The sequence below is a fragment of the Equus asinus genome, chromosome 17 (assembly GCF_041296235.1).
Source record: "Equus asinus isolate D_3611 breed Donkey chromosome 17, EquAss-T2T_v2, whole genome shotgun sequence".
Taxonomy (NCBI): Eukaryota; Metazoa; Chordata; class Mammalia; order Perissodactyla; family Equidae; genus Equus; species Equus asinus.
Genome location: NC_091806.1, coordinates 50,859,839 through 50,877,575, shown reverse-complemented (window position 1 = coordinate 50,877,575; position 17,737 = coordinate 50,859,839). Strand labels below are relative to the sequence as shown.

Genomic DNA, 17,737 nt, shown 5'->3' with positions numbered 1-17,737 from the left:
CCTGGGCAGCTGGTCGGCCTGCATCAGGTGCCCAGGGCTCTAGGACGAGGGTGGCTGGGGGTCGGGGTTGTACTCAGGGGTCGAGCCAGCCCTTGTGTCTCATGTCCTCAATCTGCATGTCCCCGAGGAAACTGCAGGAGAGCCCCTCCCTCAGGGACACGGCACAGAGGGCCAGGAGCCTTCCTACAGTCACACATGCAGCAGTGGCAGAGCTGGATGCTCCCCGGAGGTGAGCCTGTGGTGACCGCCACCTGCAGCCCCAGCGAGCTCGCTGAGCGCAGAGGGCTGGTGACCTGGGGGCACCAGGATTCCGACCCAGGTCTGCAGGGGACAGTGAGGTTTCCACTGGCCTCGGCAGCCAAGGTGTGACAGGAGGTAAGGCATACTCAGCAGCCCGGGGCCAGGCGTCCCCAGGAGGGTTGGTGGGTGGGACAACAGACTGGGTGAGGGGTCTGGGGTGGCGAAAGTACAGTCAGCCAGCCTAGGGTCCCCAGCCCGGTGAGGGAGCAGACGGGGGCTCAGTGTGAGTGGGGAGGGAGAGTGGCAGTCCCCAGCACTGATGGGGTCAAGGCTCGCTGGGGCCAGGGAGAGAGGGTCCCAGAGGCGCCTTCCCCTTGACCCCCACCGGCAGCCCACTCCTCCAGGAAGCCCCACTCCACCTGGTGGCTCAGGCTGGTGGCTCTGCCAGTCTCCAGCAGAGCAGGCCACGGGTCTGGTCAAGGAGCAGTGACCGCCACGGCCTGGGGATCGGCCTTCAGAGCCCCTCCTAAGACGGCTCCCTGCCCAGTTCCACTGCCCAAGGCCCCCAGCCCCACCTCTGGCCACCCCAGCTCTCTGGACCCAGCAATACCTACAAATATTTTTTGTTTTCATAAACGTCGTGCAGCTTTAGGACGTGAGGGTGCTCGATGAGCTTCAGGATGGCAATCTCCCGCTCTACCTGCTCGGGAAGAAGGAAGCACGTCACGGTGGGGGCAGGGGTTCATTCCCTCACAACCCCCACCTCCACCCACCGCCCGTCCCTGCGCTCTGAGGCTCGACGTCTGACGCCGCGTACGGGGCCAGGCTATGGGCAGACACGGACACCGCTGCCCACCTGCCCTCAGGAGCCTCCCACTGGTGGGAGACTGAGGGGTCTGAGTGGACTGAGCCCCTCGGGATGCCTCAGTGGGCTCAGGGGGCAGCACGGGGCTTTGGAGCGGGGCCAGTCTAGGGTGGGCTTTCCACCCGTGTGGGCCAGCCGTCCATGTCACATTGCACAGGGCCCCACCCCTCCCCCGGCCGCACCTGGTCCCTGCAGGCCGTGGTGGGGTGGGCCCAGTTACAGCCCCAGACCCCCTTCCACTGAGCACCTGTCCCTCCCCTCAGAGACCTCATGGGCAGCACACTGAACCCATGAGTTCCAGTGCCCCAGCCAGAGCCCAGGCCCCAGCCAGGCGCTGTCCAAGGCAGGGTCGCAACCTGCCTGCCCCCTGCTTGCACTGCCCCCACCCATCCAAGGGACCCCCGCCTCCTCTTAAAACCGTCCCACCTCAGGTCCCTGGGGTTTCCCAGTTGGGCCCAAGTCCCTCCCTGCCCCCAGCAGCCAGAGGGGTCCTCATTGTGTCCCTGGCTCTCACCCTGGCCCCCTGCACATCTCCCCCGCCTGGGCAGAGCCCTTATCACGGCCCCACGAGCCAGGAGGCCGCTGCCCTACAGCCCTGAGCAGACGAGTGAATTAACCATGTGGAGGGTCCAAGAGGCGCAGCCCATGGGCGGGGGCTCAGGGGCGCAGCCATTGGTGATGGGGCAGACCCCGCTTGGCCACCCACCTGGGAGGTCTCAGCCACCCACACCCACGTGTGAGCAGGCAGATGGACACCCCGAGGCCTGCGCAGCCCCTCCCCACTGAGTGTCTGGGCAGACCCCAGGAGTCCTCCACCCACATGGAGTCTGCTCCAGCCCCAAGGGGGCCAGACTCCCCCACGAGGCTGCGGGGGGCTCCCAGGACTGGGGGGGCAGTGGGAAGGAGGGAGCCTATCACGTCCTCTTTCTTCCTCAGGGCAGGGGTCTTGTCCTGATTCTAACTGGAAACTGATGCCCAACCTGCTGTCCCAGCAGGTCAGAACAGCACCTGGCCGTGCCCCAGGCCCCTGGCTGAAGCAGGGAGAAAGGGTGGGTAGGGCTGGAGGGGAGGGGCCCATGTGCTGGGTGGTGATAGACTGACCAGACTGATGGAGGCCAGGAGAGGGAGCCAGCTCTGCTGCCAGCAGGAGAGGGTGTGCAGGGGTGAGGGACGCAAGGAGCAGGCCAGGGCAGGACCCATCTGGGCTGGCTTTGCTGCAGCCCAGCTCTCGGCCCCACCCACGGGGCACCCACCGCAGGGCTACCCCAGGCTGGTCTCGAGGCCCCGCCTGCCCCCCCAGACCCCGGCTTGTGGTTCACCTTCATCAGCACAGACTCGCTGAGCTTCTCCCGGTTGACGATTTTGATGGCCACCTTCTGGCACGTGACACAGTGAACCCCCAGCTTCACGAGGCCTGCGGCGGGGAGAAGCCCATCAGACCCCATCTGGGGCCTCGTGCAGGGCCTGGAGGACTCTCAGCCATGGGCCCCCAACCTCGAAGAGCTTTCCTGGGGGTGGCCGCGGCCTACTCTCCAAGGCCCTGGCTGAGGGTCCCGTCCCCTCCACCCGCCTGCCCCTGTGTCCTACCCAGCCCCTCACTCAGGGTCTGGATCTGACTCCCCCACCCCCCTGCCAGCGTGCCTGGAGCCTGCCAGACTCTGGCCACTTCTGCTCCATGCTCCTTGGTCACTGCCCAGAACGGCTCCGTGTGGAGCGTCCCTCTGTCCCAAGCCACATGCCTCCTCCCACATACCGGCCCTGAGGCCTCCTTGAGCCCTGGGTCTCAGGCGGACCCTTGCTCTGAGTCCCTCCCCCAGGCCTTCAGCCACCCCAGCAGGAGGGCCAGGGTGCCCTTGGGTCCAGGGCCACTCCCACCCAGCCCCATGAGGCCCCACACAGACCCCTACCCCCAGGACACCCAGCTTCTGCTACCCTGCGACCCCCACCCATCACCCTCCTTTTGGTCTGCGGACCCTGGACAGAAGCGCCCGACACCTGCACCCAGCTCGGCACTCCCCCCAGGTTGCGGGGACTGCCTGCCTCCCCTGACCCCCACGGGGCAGAAGCTCTGCTGACTCAACTCTGCTTGCCCCACACTTCCAGTCCCCACAGTCCTGGGGCTTGTCACGTGGGCATGGCTGGGCGCCTGCCTCCCCTTCCCTCCCTGGCTGGGCCACCAGTAGCCCCTCTCCCACTGTGACCTGGCCTGCTGCCCTCTGGCTGGACTGCTCTGTGAACTCAGCCCAGGAGACCTATGCTCTCCTTCCAGAGCCCCCACCCCAGCGCCCCCAAGGCGCCTTGAATCCCTGATGGGCCTGGGGAGGTCACAATGGTCGGGGCTGCCTCCAGCCTTTGGGGCCTAGGGGGCTGCCACGTGGAGGGTGAGTTGACCAGGGCACCGCAGCCCGACCTCGACCTCTGCTCCGTTGCGAGGGGCGCCCCTTCCGTGAACCCTGAGGGGCGCCCACACACTGCTTCGTCCCATCTCCACCAGGCACCGTGTCCAACTTAGAGCTGGCCGCTGGCACCTGGCCCCGGACTGCTGCCACGTCAGCCTTCACGTGGTGACCGCCTCCTGGGGGTATTCCTGACTTGCAGGAGCCCTTTGACTTTCATGGGAAATGAATCCTTTGTCACATCCATAGAAGACAAGTCCCCTCGCCACTCCCTCACGCCTCCTCTCATCCCTAGCACACTAGGTCCTCCCCTGGGGTCGGAGGCCTCCTGGGCCCCTCATGCCCCATCTCGCCCAGCGGCCTGCACAGACTGCCCCACAGCCAGAGCCTCTGCCATGGGCAGTGAGAAGATGACACTGTGCTCCCTGAGGCAGGAGCAGCTGCAGGCCAGGCTGGGGACAGAGGGCAGGTGGGGCACACAGACCTTGTGGGAGCCTATGCCCGGGGCCTGAGGCTCCCACACTCTGGGAAGCCCACATGGCAGCGCTGTGCCTGCTGAGCCGGGGCTCCTGCCCTGGGAAGGGCTGCGGGCTCCGGGGCCTCTCACGGCTGCCTTTGATCTGGCGCTCGAACCCTGCGATTCCAGGTGGAAAGGAGCAGAGAGCACAGCACGAGAACGGGAGGCAGGTGTGATCCAGAGCCTCCGAGCCGGGGCCCAGGGACCCCACGGCCTCCTAGACAGAGTCCAGCCATGGGCAGGACTTGGCCCTGGTTAGAAGCAACACCTCTGTCCTGTCCAGCAAGACCCCAAACAAGGTTCACAGGCCTTGAGGAACGGAGGACACAATGGTGACAGGTGGCAAAGACCACTACTACGAGGGGTACAAGCACCTACAAGTTCTCAAACGCCTGTGACAGATGCCAACATGGTGTCCAGACAGCAGGCAACGGTCCCAGGAAGAGACATCAATGGCCAGAAACACCCACACATGAGCCGGAGAGACCCTACAGGGCAAAGGACGCACTGCCCCAGGACGCACCATCGGGGCCGAGCCCTGGGATGGCATTCCTGAGCGCAGGAGGGCCTGCGGCCAGCGGTGCACAGCTGCTCATGTAGCAAAACCGGGGAGTGACCTGGAGACCGCAGGCAGGAGGCAGGGAGGGTGTGTGCCTCAGCCACCAGGGTCCTGAGCAGACCTCCGGAGACCACACGACTAAAGCGCACTGACCAGGACCACACGGCCGCCAGCTGCGGCAGGAATGCACTGTGTGCACATGCCCTGTGCACAAGTCCCGGGGAGGCTGGGGTCATGGATGTGGGGGATCGTGGCCCTGCTTCCGGGGAAGGGAGAAGAGTGGCCTCCAATCAACAGGAGCCTGGCAGCAGCATGGCCAGCTCTCCAGAAGCAGAAAGTTAAATGGATGACACAGCCACTGTGGCCACTGCTGTGAAGAGGACAGCAGTCTGCCAAGCGCTGTGTGCTGTGGGGCTGTCCCCACCCCCATCTTATAGTCGAGGAAACAGCAGGTCCCTCACCCACTGGTGCACAGCCACTCAGAAAGGCCAGGAGGACAGTGGGCCCAGTGGACGAGGTCAGGGCACAGGTCTGCTGTCCCCACAGAGCTGCTTGCAGGCCTGTGGGCTGGGGCCTGTGGTGGCCAGGACGCACGGCTGGGGTGCAGGAGGGCTGCCCTGGGCACACCCAGGAACTCTGGTGGCTCCCTCCCTGCCTTCATCTTCCTCCATTTGCCGCCTCTCTGCCCAGAAAATCCTCTACTCTGCAGACTCCTACACACCCCTCAAATCATGGCGTGGAGGTGCCCCTTCTTGGGCAGTGGCTCAGCCCTGGGTTTGAAGGTCTCCCACAGCTCCAGGGTCCTCAGAGCAGGATGTTTGGGTCCCCAGAAGTCCTGCCACCTCCCTGGAGGCAGGGAGTGGAGAGTGTGCCCTCAGGAGCCCTGCTGAGTAGGCTGCAGCCTCCGATGGATGCAGTTTCCGTGGGAAGCCCACGATCGCCCTAGTTATCCAGCTCTCCAACTGCTCAGGCTCATTTTCCAATTGCAACTTTATCTCTACTTACTGTCTTTACAGCAAGGGCAGGCGCATGTCGAGACAGGGTAAGTATACGGTGTCACAGATAACTGTGGGAGCAGCGGTGTGGGCGCGCAGGCAGCTGGGCCCGAGGGTGCCAGGCCTCCGCGCAAGGAGGGGCTGTGGCATGGTGGAGACACAGGGCCATGGAGGGAAGGTATGGTTTAAAGGCCAGGGACCCTGGGCCCCACAGGGCTGCCCCACCCGCGGGCTCCCCACTGCGCCCAGGCTCAGGCACAAACGTGGTGTGCAGTAATACGGGCGCCACCCCCAGGGCCAGGACAGTCACAGGGACGACAGGTATCTGAGAGCAGCCTCTGCACTGGCCCCAAGCGCCGAAGAGTGTGGGGCCCTCCTGACCTGGGCTAGGGCTGGGGCTGCAGAACGGCCTCGTGAGCCCCCACCCATCCCCTACACAGCTACCGGAGCCGTAAGGCCCAGAGGTGGCTGCAGAGCTGGTGGGCAGGGTGCTCTCTGGGCTCCGCTCAGCAGCTCTTGGCGGGCGTGCCCAGCCCTCCTGCCCCTGCCAGCCTCCAGCAGGCAGTCTGGGAGGAGGAAGGAGGCCAGCCCGGTGTGTGCTGGGCCCTGGTTTCTTAAGGGGCCCATAGGGCCAGGGCCAGGAGGACAAGGGTGGCCCTGAGCAGATGCCTTGCCTCCCCAGTTGGCTGTGACTTCCTTTTTCTTCTTGGTCATGGTCCTTCGGAAAAGACCCTGCCAGAGGATTCTGAGCCCTGGGAGCCCCCAGCGTGGGCCTGGACTCCACTGGCCAGAGACTGTCACTGGGGCTGGACCCACTGCCCTCTGGTCTGGGAGGGAGGGGGACACTCTGTGTCCCGGGATCCAGCCCTGCAGCCCAGTGGGTCAGTCAAGGTCAGAAGGCAGCAAGTGGGGGCGGTGGGGCAGCCTAGAGACACCCTTCTCCCCACAGGCACAATGGGGTTTTCAATGAGGCTGGAGCACCAGTGCGTCCCGTGCGTTCCAGCCTCAAGTGCTGTTTCCAGCCCAGAGCAAGGAGCCTCCAGCGGTGCTCCAGACCCACCTCATGTGGGGAAGGCCCTGGTCTGACATGGCCCCAGGCCTGCCTCCCAACCTCTCAGGTGGCCCAGCCACAGCCTGCTGACTGCAAGCCCAACCCTTGGGGGTCCTGGGTGCTACCTCCACCATCTGCCATGAGCCTGCAGACCCCATGGACAGACAGCTCAGCACTGCGGGTGGCTCGTCCACTCTGTTCTCTTTGTGAGGCCGAGAGCTCCCCCTGAAGTCCTTGATCACCCACTTCCCTCCCTCCAGGCACTGGAGCCCCATCAAGCCCACTTCCCTCCTACCAGGCATGTTTGGGAACACCAGATGTGAAGGTCCTGCCCCTCCCTGGAGCCCCTTCCCTCTCTGCCTGTGGCCATAGCGTCTTGAGCCCCCCTGGCTGGCCCCAAGGCATACCACACCCGGCCCATGCCACCTCTCGGGGTGCCCAGCAGCATCCTGCACACCTGGCCTTTTCTGGCCGCCCCATGTGTGGCTGCTGCAGGGGGCTGGGACCAGATGGGGGTCCTACTCCTCTTGGTGATTCTTGAGTGGGTTTCCATCTCTGATACCCTCTATGCCCCACCCACACAATGTCCACATCTTCTGAGACCTGGATGGTGGGAGGCACTGTGGCTTATCCGTCGGCTCCTGCTTTGCTGCACCGGGACCACCCTCCCCAAAGGGATGGCATCTCTCAGAGTGTGCAGGTCCTGTACTTGGTGCCCCTGAATTGACCCTCACAGTTGCTCCCCACTCCAGCCCCGGCCAGGCCCTCACCAATGGCCCAGTGGCTTCTCATCACCACAGACCCTTCCCAGCGCATCCCAGCCACCCTGTACCGGGTCCAGGAGGTCTTGAGGCCTAGAGGTCAAGCTAAGGAGGCTGGCTGCGCCGTGAGAGCTCTGCCCACTGTGGGGCCTGGCCTGCGGCCCCTTGCCCAGCCGGCCACTCCACTTAGGCAGACAGCCTCCGCATCACCTCCCTGAGGCTGACGTGTCCCGTCCACTGGGGAAGAAGACTGAGCGGAATAGTGGCCCCGAGCCTTCCCCTGGTGGGGTCCTCTCGGTTTCCACCCCAGCAGCTCTAGCCCCTGTTCGCTGGCCACACCTCTGCATGTCTACTACCTGCCAGGCCTCAGTCCAGGCCTGGAAGGTCCCTGCATGGAACCCAGAGATGGGACAGGCACATATGTGCCAGAGCACACACACCACACACGGGTCCCGTGGTGGGACTGCCCTGCCTGCGCCCACCGCGACACAAATCCTGCAGCCTCTGCATGGGCCTGGGACACCACCCTCCCCTTCCCCCCACCCCCTGCCTCCACCGCTGGCCCTGGCAGAGTCCCGGGAAGTGCAAAGATGGCAAAGCAAGGGGAGAAAGGATCTTCTGTTGTTTCTCATTCAAATTACCAAATCCTAGATCGTGCCTCAGTCTGAGAGCACCCATCCCCAGAGGGAGAGAGAGGTGCCCCTCGGCGTCTGGGGCCCCCAGGAAGGTGCTCAAGACCTAGGCCCCCGTTTCTGACTCAGTTACTCTTGGCAGGTCTGCCCTTTTGGCCCGGCCTGGCCGCTCCCCAGATGGGGTCCTACTGCCCACTCGGCCCTGCCCCCTCCCCACCCCTCCTCCCACACTCCCCAGCCACAAGCCACTCTCCAGAGCCCTGGTGTTTCTGCCCAAAAGGCCCTTCTCGCCTGTGCGCCCCACTCAGTGGCAGCTTCGCGGGTCCAGTGCTCAGTCGTCACCTCAGGGCCACCTCGGGGACCCCTCCTCCAGCTTCTGCCACCTCTCCCCTCCCCCAAAAGAGGGCAAGAGTTCAGAGAAAGGACAGGAGTCAGCAGTCTATCTGCAAGGCCCAACCAGGACGTGGGGCAGGAAGACCTGGCAAAGGAGTGGATTACGAGGCTCCAGAGGGAGGGTGAGGAGTGGGGGGTCCCCAAGACTCTGCAGAGCCACTCTGGGGAAGGGTACCCGGAGAGGGGCCATTCTGGGGAGGGCACATTCTGGGGAAGGGGCACCCTGGGGAGGGGGCACTTTGGGGAGGGAGCACCCTGGGCAAGGGTACCCTGGGGAGGGGCACTCTGGGGAAGGGGCACTCTGGGGAGGGGCAGTCTGGGGAAGGGGCACTCTGGGGAGGGGGCACTCTTGGGAGGGGCACCCTAGGGAGAGGGCGCCCTGGGCACGGGGCAGTCTAGGGAGGGAGCGGAAGGCTTTCTGTAAACCAGGACCCTTGCTGCCTGCAGCTCCTGACCACAGGTGACAAAGGGCAGCTGCTGTCCGTGGTGCTGACAGGGCCAGGGGCCCAGGGCCGCTGGGCCTGGCCTGATACCCTAGGCCTTCAGAAGACAGAAAATGGACCGTGAGGGGGAATGAATGGGGACATGCTGCTCACGTGAAACCGGTTGCATGTGCTCACCCTGCCTCCTTGCTGTGCAACACACTGGGGACCTGGGCTGCGTGTCTGCCGGTCCTCCGGCAGGGTGACCCAAGAGCAACATCCCCTGTGGGGTCCAGGAAGGAGACTCACAGGGCAGGATGTGTCAGAGCCCAGTTCTGCCCAGCTGTCAGCCCCACCCCTACCTCCCCAGGCTTCTGCTGAGCCAGGAGGTGGAGCAGGGCAGCGCCCGTCAGGCCCCCCCGGGAGTCCCTCGCAGCTCCTCAGGAGAGGCCAGCATTCGGCCACTAATGCTCACAGGACCATGCTGAGGGTCACTAATGCCTGAGACCCTCCTTCCCATAACCGCTGTGCCTCTGGGGCCACGTGGCCAGCTCCCCAGGGCCATGGACACAGCTAATGGTGGCCCATTTTGATGCCTCACTGTGGGGGCTGGACTCGTGGGGCATGAGTGGGGAGCAGGTCCTGTGGCCAGGTGAGCAAATCCGCCCGTCTTCCTGGAGCAGCCCCTCCCAACTGGGCTCTCCCTGGAGGAGCGTGGGGCAGTGGCACCACACCAGCTCTTGGAAAAGTGAATCAGCAAAGCTGGCCGCCCTGAGCCAGCCCTGCCTCCCCCACCCCGGCTGCCCACAGTGGGCGGGCAGGGCGAGGCACAGCCTGCTGCGGTTGCGGTAACTGAGAAGGCACCCAGGATTGCAGGCAGGAAGGGGCCGAGTCCCCTGGCCCCACAGGGAATGCATTTTCTGGCATCAGCACACAACGGCCTTCTGCTGAGAGCAGGCTGCCCTGACCATCACCAGGGAGGAGCTTCACCAGGGCCAGGTGCAGTGGCCTCTCTGGGGGAGGCTCCCGCCATCGCTCCTGGCAACCTCACGGTGCTGCCCTGGCCACTGTACCCACATGTACCACAACCCCACGCCCAGCCCAGGAACCTCCAGCTTGCCCTCAGGAGAGCTTATACACACCCTCCTGATGGCAGGAGAGGGCGGGGGTTCTGGAGGCAGAACTGAAGGGGGAGGGGTGGGGCACAGCAGCTTCCACAGACCAAAAGCTCAACACAGCCAGATACGCCCGGGGACGGGCAGCCAGAGGCAGAGGGGCCACAGGACCAGCTGGCCCGAGTGGACTCCTCAGAGAAGCTGAGCCCTGGACAAGGGCAGATTTAGGAGGCTGAGAGGCCCCTCCCCAGCTCCCAGGGAACCCCTGGGCTGGAGCGGCGAGCAAGGAGGCACGGCCTGCTCACTTGCTCAGGACAGGCATTTGCAGGGTTCCAAGCTGCACCTGGCCCTGCAGCCTCTGGCCTCCCAGGCCTGGCTCTTCCTGCCACTTGGTCACCCTGCTGCTCCAGACTGCCATCAAACACTGCAGGTGGCTGCCTCCAAGAGGACTCCTGAGCCCGCCTCCTGGAAGCCACCTCCTGGCAGTGTGGTCCTGCCCACACGGCACCACGGCTGGTCTGTGTGGTCAATGGAAGTGGCAGAAAGGATGGATTTGTCCTTCCGAGAGGAGATGATAACAGCACAGCTCCTTCTGGGGTCCCATTTTAGTGGGCTCACTGCTCTGAGGAGCCCAGCTCCCTTGTCTTGAGGCAGCGCCCTGTGACTTACACCCACATGGCCAGGAACTGGCCTCCAGCCAACAGCCGTGAGCCAGTCTCCAGGAAGCTGTATCCTTCTCCTTTAACACAGGGAAGTTTCTGCCACTGGTGTCACCCTGTCCCATCTCCTGCCCTTCACCTGATACACAGCCCCTCCACTGTCTGCCTGGCTGGGTGGGGGATCCTCAGGGTGGGCTGGAGGTCACACCTCTAGAGCAACAGTTGGGACATCCTCATGCCCACTTGGCTCTCCTCCTATCATGCCCACACTCACCCAGAGCTGGGGGTACCCCTATGGAGGCTGTGGGGAGGGGCCTTGGGTGCCCCAATTAAGACTTCTGGGAAGAGCACCACCTTCCCTCGCCTTCAGGATCAGCTGTGCTCCAGGTCACGGCCTCCGGCTGACCACTGACGGCTCCCAGATCAGCCTGTGCTCCAGGGCACTGCCTCCGGCTGACCACTGATGGCTCCCAGATCAGCTCATACACCAGGTCACGGCCTCCGGCTGACCACTGAGGGCTCCCAGATCAGCCTGTGCTCCAGGGCACTGCCTCCGGCTGACCACTGAGGGCTTCCAGATCAGCTCATGCACCAGGGCACTGCCTCCAGCTGACCACTGAGGGCTCCCAGATCAGCTCATACACCAGGTCACGGCCTCCGGCTGACCACTGAGGGCTCCCAGATCAGCTCGTACACCAGGGCACTGCCTCCGGCTGACCACTGAGGGCTCCCAGCAACCAGCTGAGCTGCTCCTGAGCCTGTGAGCACAAAGCTGTAGTGCAAAACTGGGGATGCCATGGGTTCCACCTGGAGCCCCAAAACAGTGATAGAACATAGGGGTTGAGTGGTGACCCCAAGAAGTTGTGTCCAGGTCCTAATGCCTGGAACCCACAAATGTGACCGTATTTAGAAAAAGGACCTTTGCAGTGGTGATTAAGTTACAGGTCTCAACACAAGATCTCCCTGCACTTAGAGCGGACCCTAAATCCAATGACAAGCGTTCTCTTAAGACAAAGCAGACGGAGATTAGACACAGACATGGGGGGACGCCACACGAATGTGAAGGCAGCTTCAAGGCAATACATCTACAAGATGGCCAGCGGACCACCACAAGCTGGGGACGGGCCTGGGACAGATTCTCCCTCAGAGACCTTGGGAGGAACCAACCCCCAGACTTCCAGCCTTAGGAGTGAGAAAATGGGGTTCTGCTGTTTCAGTGGCAGGCGGGCGGTGGTTTGCTGGGGCAGCCACAGAGAACTGGTGCTAGGCATCCTCAGCTCACACGAGGTTTGCCTGTAGTTTCCTCTCATCACAGCCCTCCTACTATGTTTCAAAAGGGTGTTTGGCTCATTCCACGAGGACTTTATCTTCAACTCATTCACTGTAATGCAAGCTTCTCCCATCCCCACACTCAGCAAGTGTGTCTTTGCTCGGAGAGCAGGCTGCTCCTAACAGCACTTGGCACACAGGGTCTCTCAACCCAGCATTGGCCTGGAAACATCCGGGATAGGATTTGGGGGAGGGGTGCTGGGTTCTGCTGCCTCTGTGAGAGCCCACAGCGGTGGCTCAGCTGGTCTCACCATTGCCCTGCCCACACCAAGCGCGGCTCTGCGGGGAGGGGCCCAGGAGGCTACAGACCAGTCACTGGAAGCCGTGGCTGAGGCCCTGGGGCAGGGTGGGCTCTGGGCAGTGGTCAGGCCCAGATGTAGCCACCTGTTCCAGCAGTGCCACTGTCTGGTCAGAACTACGGTTCCCAGGATCTTCCACTTAAACCCAGATCCTCACAGCAGCCCAGCTCCCTTTCTCAGAAGGGGAAACCGAGGCTGGGCGAGGCCTGTGTGACCCCAAGGCCCATTCTCCTGCCACTGCCCATGGGTTCAGTGTGAAGTCTTCCCAGCCCAGCCCCGGGGGCAGGGTTTCCCCGACAGGTGTGGGCACAGCTCCACTCCCAACACCCCCCTGCACAGGCCTGGGGAGTCGAGGGGGTGCTGGCCCAAAAGGTGGGGCGAAACAGAGAGGCTGGAGGGAAATTCGGTCAGTTCCTGGGCTGCCACAGGGGCGGGAAGCTCCCTTTCAGGACCATGGACAGCGGCTGGCACAGCCCTGCAGGACCCAGGGACAGCAGGTAACTTGCTCCGGGACACACAGCTGGTGCTACACCTTAGCAAGGGTGCCCGTGGAAGCTGGTGGTCAGCGCTCCCAGGGAGCCTCCTCCGGCCACACTCTTGCCCTTCCCGGGTGTGGCCTCGAGGCCTGTCCACACCACGACCTGCGGTGAGCTGTAAACCCGGGACTCCACAGGTGCGCACATCCCTCTCTGCATGGCCCCTCGCTTGTCACACCAGCAGCGATGTCCAGAAGTGCTTCCCGGGTTCCGGTACTGGACACTGAGCACACTCAGGGCCACCCTCGCCCACCACAAGGCCCCACATTCCTGGCTGCGAGTTCTGTCTCAGGCCCAAGGAACGGCCCTCGGCAGTGGGAAGAACACCCCCTCCAAGCGTTGGATGGAGAGGTGCTGCAGGAGGCCCCACCCCTGCTGGGAGAGCGCCCCATGCCCGGCATGCTGCAGGCCAGGAGGGAGCGTCCCAGAGAGGGCAGACCCGCCAGGGCTCCCTGTGCACAAACAGGCTCCAAAAAACCGGTGGTAGTAGGGTGGGCCGGAAATGGAGCCTGGTGTGTGGGAGGAGTAGGTGGGGCCCAGGTGGCACCAGCTGGAGAGGTATTGTCGCCGGCTCACGAGTCTCAGAGGCCCGTGCTCAGGGAGGCCTCGAGGTGCCTCCAGCCTCCAGCCTCCAGCGGGATGACCATCACTGTCCACCTGCACCACCCGCAGTCCGCAGCTGGAAGAGCCCGCAGGGTCCTGGCAGCACCTCTGCCCTGCACCCCTCTCAAACCTGTGGTTGGGGGGAATCCCTGGTCTTTTGGCCCAGGCCCACCTCAAAGGCCTGTGTTTCAGGGACCGTGAAGGGAGAGGCCAGCACCTGTGGAAGGTGGGAGTGTGGACTGCACTAAGGCTGCCCCCACCACGATATAACAGTGGCATGGCGCCCAGCTGCCAGCACCCTCTCCGTCCCACCTGACATTGGGTCCCACCTGACTGTGCTTCCCGGGGCGAGCCCCGTGGTGAGGCTGGGAAAGTTCCGGGACTTCGGTGGCACCTGCACGACCCTGAGGCTCTGAGACCACATGAAGGATGGCCACAGACCCACCCGCCTCCCGCAGCCAACAGCCACCCTGTACCTAGACAGGAGACTGGGCCTAGGACGACGGTGCAGGGGCTGCCCCCACCCAGGCCACGCCTTCAGCCTGTCCCCTCCTCTCCCAGGCCTGGTCCAGGGCCACCCGCTCACATCCGGCTTCCAACTCTGCTCCTCGCAGGCAGAGGTCAGGAGGAGCCCTGGGCCGGCGGGTTTGGTCCTTGGGTCCAGGGAGCACACCCCACTGGCCTGGGCTCCTCAGGTCGCATCCCAGGGGCCGCCCCCAGGCCCGGCGGCCCGCTTCAAACACGCGGCAGGCTCCGCCCCTCGCCCCTCGGGCTTGCTCTGCAGAAGCACGCTGCGGAGAGAGCCGCCCCTCCCCAGCCTGAGACGCTGAGCTCTCGGCTCCGGGCAGGAGGGGGCTCTTTGAAGTTGCCACAGACATCAAAGAGCTGCGTTCCCGCAGCCCCCCAACTCGACCTCCTTTTCCGGCCCTGTGCGCCCTCTGCCCCAGCTGCGGGCTCCCTCAGTCTCTCCTCCGGGGGCTCCGAGCTCCCCGAACCCCTCCTCCTCTTCCATTTGGGTGGGACACACCCACCCTGGGCGTACCCACGTTTCCGGGCTCTGCGGAGGCCCTGCTGGCGGCAGCTCCCGGTGGCACCCCACACCCCACCGTCACGCGGCCCGGCCCCTGGTTCACGCCCACGCAGCTCCCCGGGCTGAGAAGGAGGCCCCATGGAGGGAGGCGGAGGGAGCGCCGGGGCGCCGGGCACCCCCAGCTCTGCTCACTCTCAATATAGATTCCACTGTCTCCTTCGCCCACCAGCGCCAGGCAGGCAGGAGGGGGGGGGGCGGCGCGCGTCTCTGGGGAGACAACTGTTCACGCTCCGAAAAGGAACCTCTCAAATTAAATTAATTAAGCCCTGTAATATTTCATAGGCGTTGCAGCCGCTGGGTGCCTCTGCGCAGCCTCCCGCCCTCCTCACCGGCAGCACCCAAACAGGAGGAGGGAACGCTGCCGCCGGCTGTGTGATGGATTGGAAACGCAGGGGCAGTCCTTGACCCAAAAGAAGGGAGTTGGAGAGCCCACTCCTCACCCATCCCCAGGCATCCCTTCCTGCCTCCGTGGCCATTCTAACTCCTTACATAACCCAGGCACTATTCTGGTACCTGAAGGCCCTTCCCAGGTGCGGCCCAGGGTGAGCATGGACGGCTGCCGTCAGGGCCCAGGCTCTGAAGCCTGGCTCCCCATCCTCTCCTGTGGTGGGGGCCCGAGCCTCTCCAGTCTCAGGGTGTCCTAACACTGTCTCCTTCCTGGGTAAAGATTAAATGAGAAGCCCCCATCCACATCTGCAGTCCTCAGCACCCTACACTTGCTCCCCCCAGAGGTGCCCTGCGATTGTACCCACGAAGAGGCCTAGCTGGGGGCTTCTAACCCTCAGCACAGCCAGGAGGTCTCCAGGCTGCCCTACTGCCTGAAGGCAGGCTACAGGGGCCAGGAGCCCTTTCAGTTCCACGGCCACCCCAAAGCTGCCTCTCAGTTCTGCACCCAGTTGGAAGATGCTGATAGGAACCACTAGTTGGAGACCCGGGGTCAAGAAGTCATTGCCAGCACCCAGTCGGAGGGTCAAGGGAGGCACGGCAGCCTTCTTGCGGACAAGACCTCTTCGCACGTGAAACACTGGGGCCAGGGTCCCCAGGTCAATGCTGAGAAGGGGCAAGATGCTGGGCATATGCTGGGCACCAAGGGGATGCCAAGCACCCAGGCCTCCAGGCTCAGTAACGGGCAGACCCTTCCCACTCCCCCGAACCCCCCCCCCGTGAGGCCTGCATGGGCTCTGGAAAGAGGCAGGAGTAGAAGCATCACCTCTGGCTGCGAGGGGCCCAGAGGCCTTTCCCAAGCAGCCACGAAGAGGCGCGTGTTCAGAAGGCATCTCCACTGGGGACGGTGATGAATCAGAGAGAGAGGCTGGAGGGAGGAGGACTGGTCCCAGGAGGGCTTTGCTGGCCCAGGTGATGGAGGAGGAGGCAGGGCAAGGTGGAGCTCTGGGGAAGGAAGGGGACGGGGGTTGGGGGGAGGACCCTGGGAGGAGGTCTGGGGTGGGGCCAGTACCTGGAGAGGCACCAGGGCCCTCGTGTTTGCCTACTATTGGCCACACCCTCCGGGTTACAAAAGAGGGAGCCTGGCAGGGGAACAGAGAGAACTCACAGCCTTCCAGGGACCTCTGGAAGGAAAGAGAGGCAGGTGACGGGGAAGAGGACAAGGGCCAGGCCTGCCAGTCTCCAGGGTACCCTAGAGAGGCTCCTGTGTTGGTGTCAGCCAGAGGGCACAAGGCAGGCCTGGGGGTGAGGCTGCAAACACAGATGGGGTGCTTACTGAGGGTGTAGATGCATGACAGCCTGGGTCGGCACCCCCTGTCCCCAGGCCAAGACCGAGGGACAGCCAGAGACAAAACCCAGTACTACAGGGGCGAGGAGGCTGCACTAAGTACACTGTCCTTGTTCTGACTGGCCTAATGCCCAGGCCCTGCCCACGAACACGCCTCCAGCAGACACACGACACTGAGCTCTGGGCAGGGGTCCCCCCCGGGGAGACCCGGACAAGAAAATGTTCCTATTTCTCACAGGGGAGCCACACCACCACCCAGGCCTCCTCGTTAGTGAACAGCCAAGCACACATTACTGGAGGAAGTCCAGGAAAGGGAACAGAACTGGCCCAGCAGAAATAGGTATCTAACATTTATTTTACTGTGTGTTGCATTGATTTACTAGGATTTAATAAGTTGCTCCATCTGTGAAAAAAGAAATCTACAGAAAGGATGAGAAAACAAGAAAGAGCTCTAAGATGTTAAAAACAATAATAACTGGGGCCCAGCCCCGCAGCCCACTGGTTAAAGTTCCACACACTCCATTTCGGCAGCCCAGGTTCGCAGGTTTGGATCCTGGGCACAGACCTACTCCATTGAGCAGCCACACTGTGGAGGTGTTCCACATACAAAAAATAGAGGCGGATTGGCACGGATGTTAGCTCCGGGCTAATCTTCCTCAGCAAAACATAATAATAATAATAACTGCTAGAACAAGAAGCTGCTGACCTACAGACTGAGAACATGAGAAAATGCCCAATGAGGCAAAAGGCAAAAAGAAAAGATGAAACAATGAGAGATGCTCCACCCGGGAAGCCCTTATTTGACCAAATGGAGTGGCTGAGAGAGGACAGGGGACATCAGGTAAGAACTGATGCCCCAGAGCAGATGGACACATCAGAGCGAAAGGCCCCTGGACCTCGCGTCCATGGAGTGCAAGTGGCCCTGAGATCCCAGGGGCTTGCGCAGGTCATCCATTCACTCAGTCATTTCGACTAGTGATAGCATTCAAAACAACAGAAAGGGGAGAAGTGTCCACACTGTGGGGCTCACACCTTTGAGACACTCGCGGGAGCTGAGCAGAAGCTTGCTGAAGTGGTGTGCTGGTCAGGCCGGCCAGCCCCCCAAACGCCTGCTGGAGGAAAGGGCAACCGCTTTCTGGGAAAATCTTGTTTACTGCAGTCTGAACTGTTCTTTTAAATAAACAATGTCTGGCATACAGTAAAAACGATGACATACATGAAGGAGGAAAATGTGACCTACTCTCAAGAGAAAAACAGCCAACTGAAGCAGGCCATAGCTGACCCAAACATTAGACATTTCAGAAAAGGATTTTAAGATAATATTATAAATATATATATTTTAATTACAGTAAGAGATGGACAAAAAGAATTCACATGGGCATGATAGAGAAACGATTGGTGAACTCTAAGGCAGGTCAACAGAAACCATCCAAACTGAACTACAGAGAGAGAAAGAATGAAAACACGAACAAACCTGACAGCAAGTCAGAGACCTGGGGACAGCACCCAATGTCCGACATAATTGTGACTGGAGTCCCAGAGA

General features: G+C 62.7%; 1 protein-coding gene across 18 annotated transcripts in view; it reads right to left on the bottom strand.

Moving 5' to 3' along the window:
• The window catches only part of BRSK2 (BR serine/threonine kinase 2), a 68,743-nt gene that overhangs the window by 23,645 nt on the left and 27,361 nt on the right, over positions 1-17,737 (bottom strand). For 17 of the 18 annotated variants that reach the window (XR_006514998.2, XR_006515000.2, XR_006514999.2 and 14 more), the window contains exons 2-3: positions 2,425-2,519; positions 855-940 (exon numbers count right to left, since the gene is read on the bottom strand). Coding sequence is in view for 14 of the 18 variants with exons in the window: in XM_044749620.2 (XP_044605555.1) it covers positions 855-940; positions 2,425-2,519 (181 nt within the window). In the remaining 4 variants the exon portion in view is untranslated. Of the gene's footprint in view, positions 1-850; positions 941-2,424; positions 2,520-17,737 lie in introns of those variants that run through there. The other variant, XM_044749630.2, reaches the window with a different exon arrangement.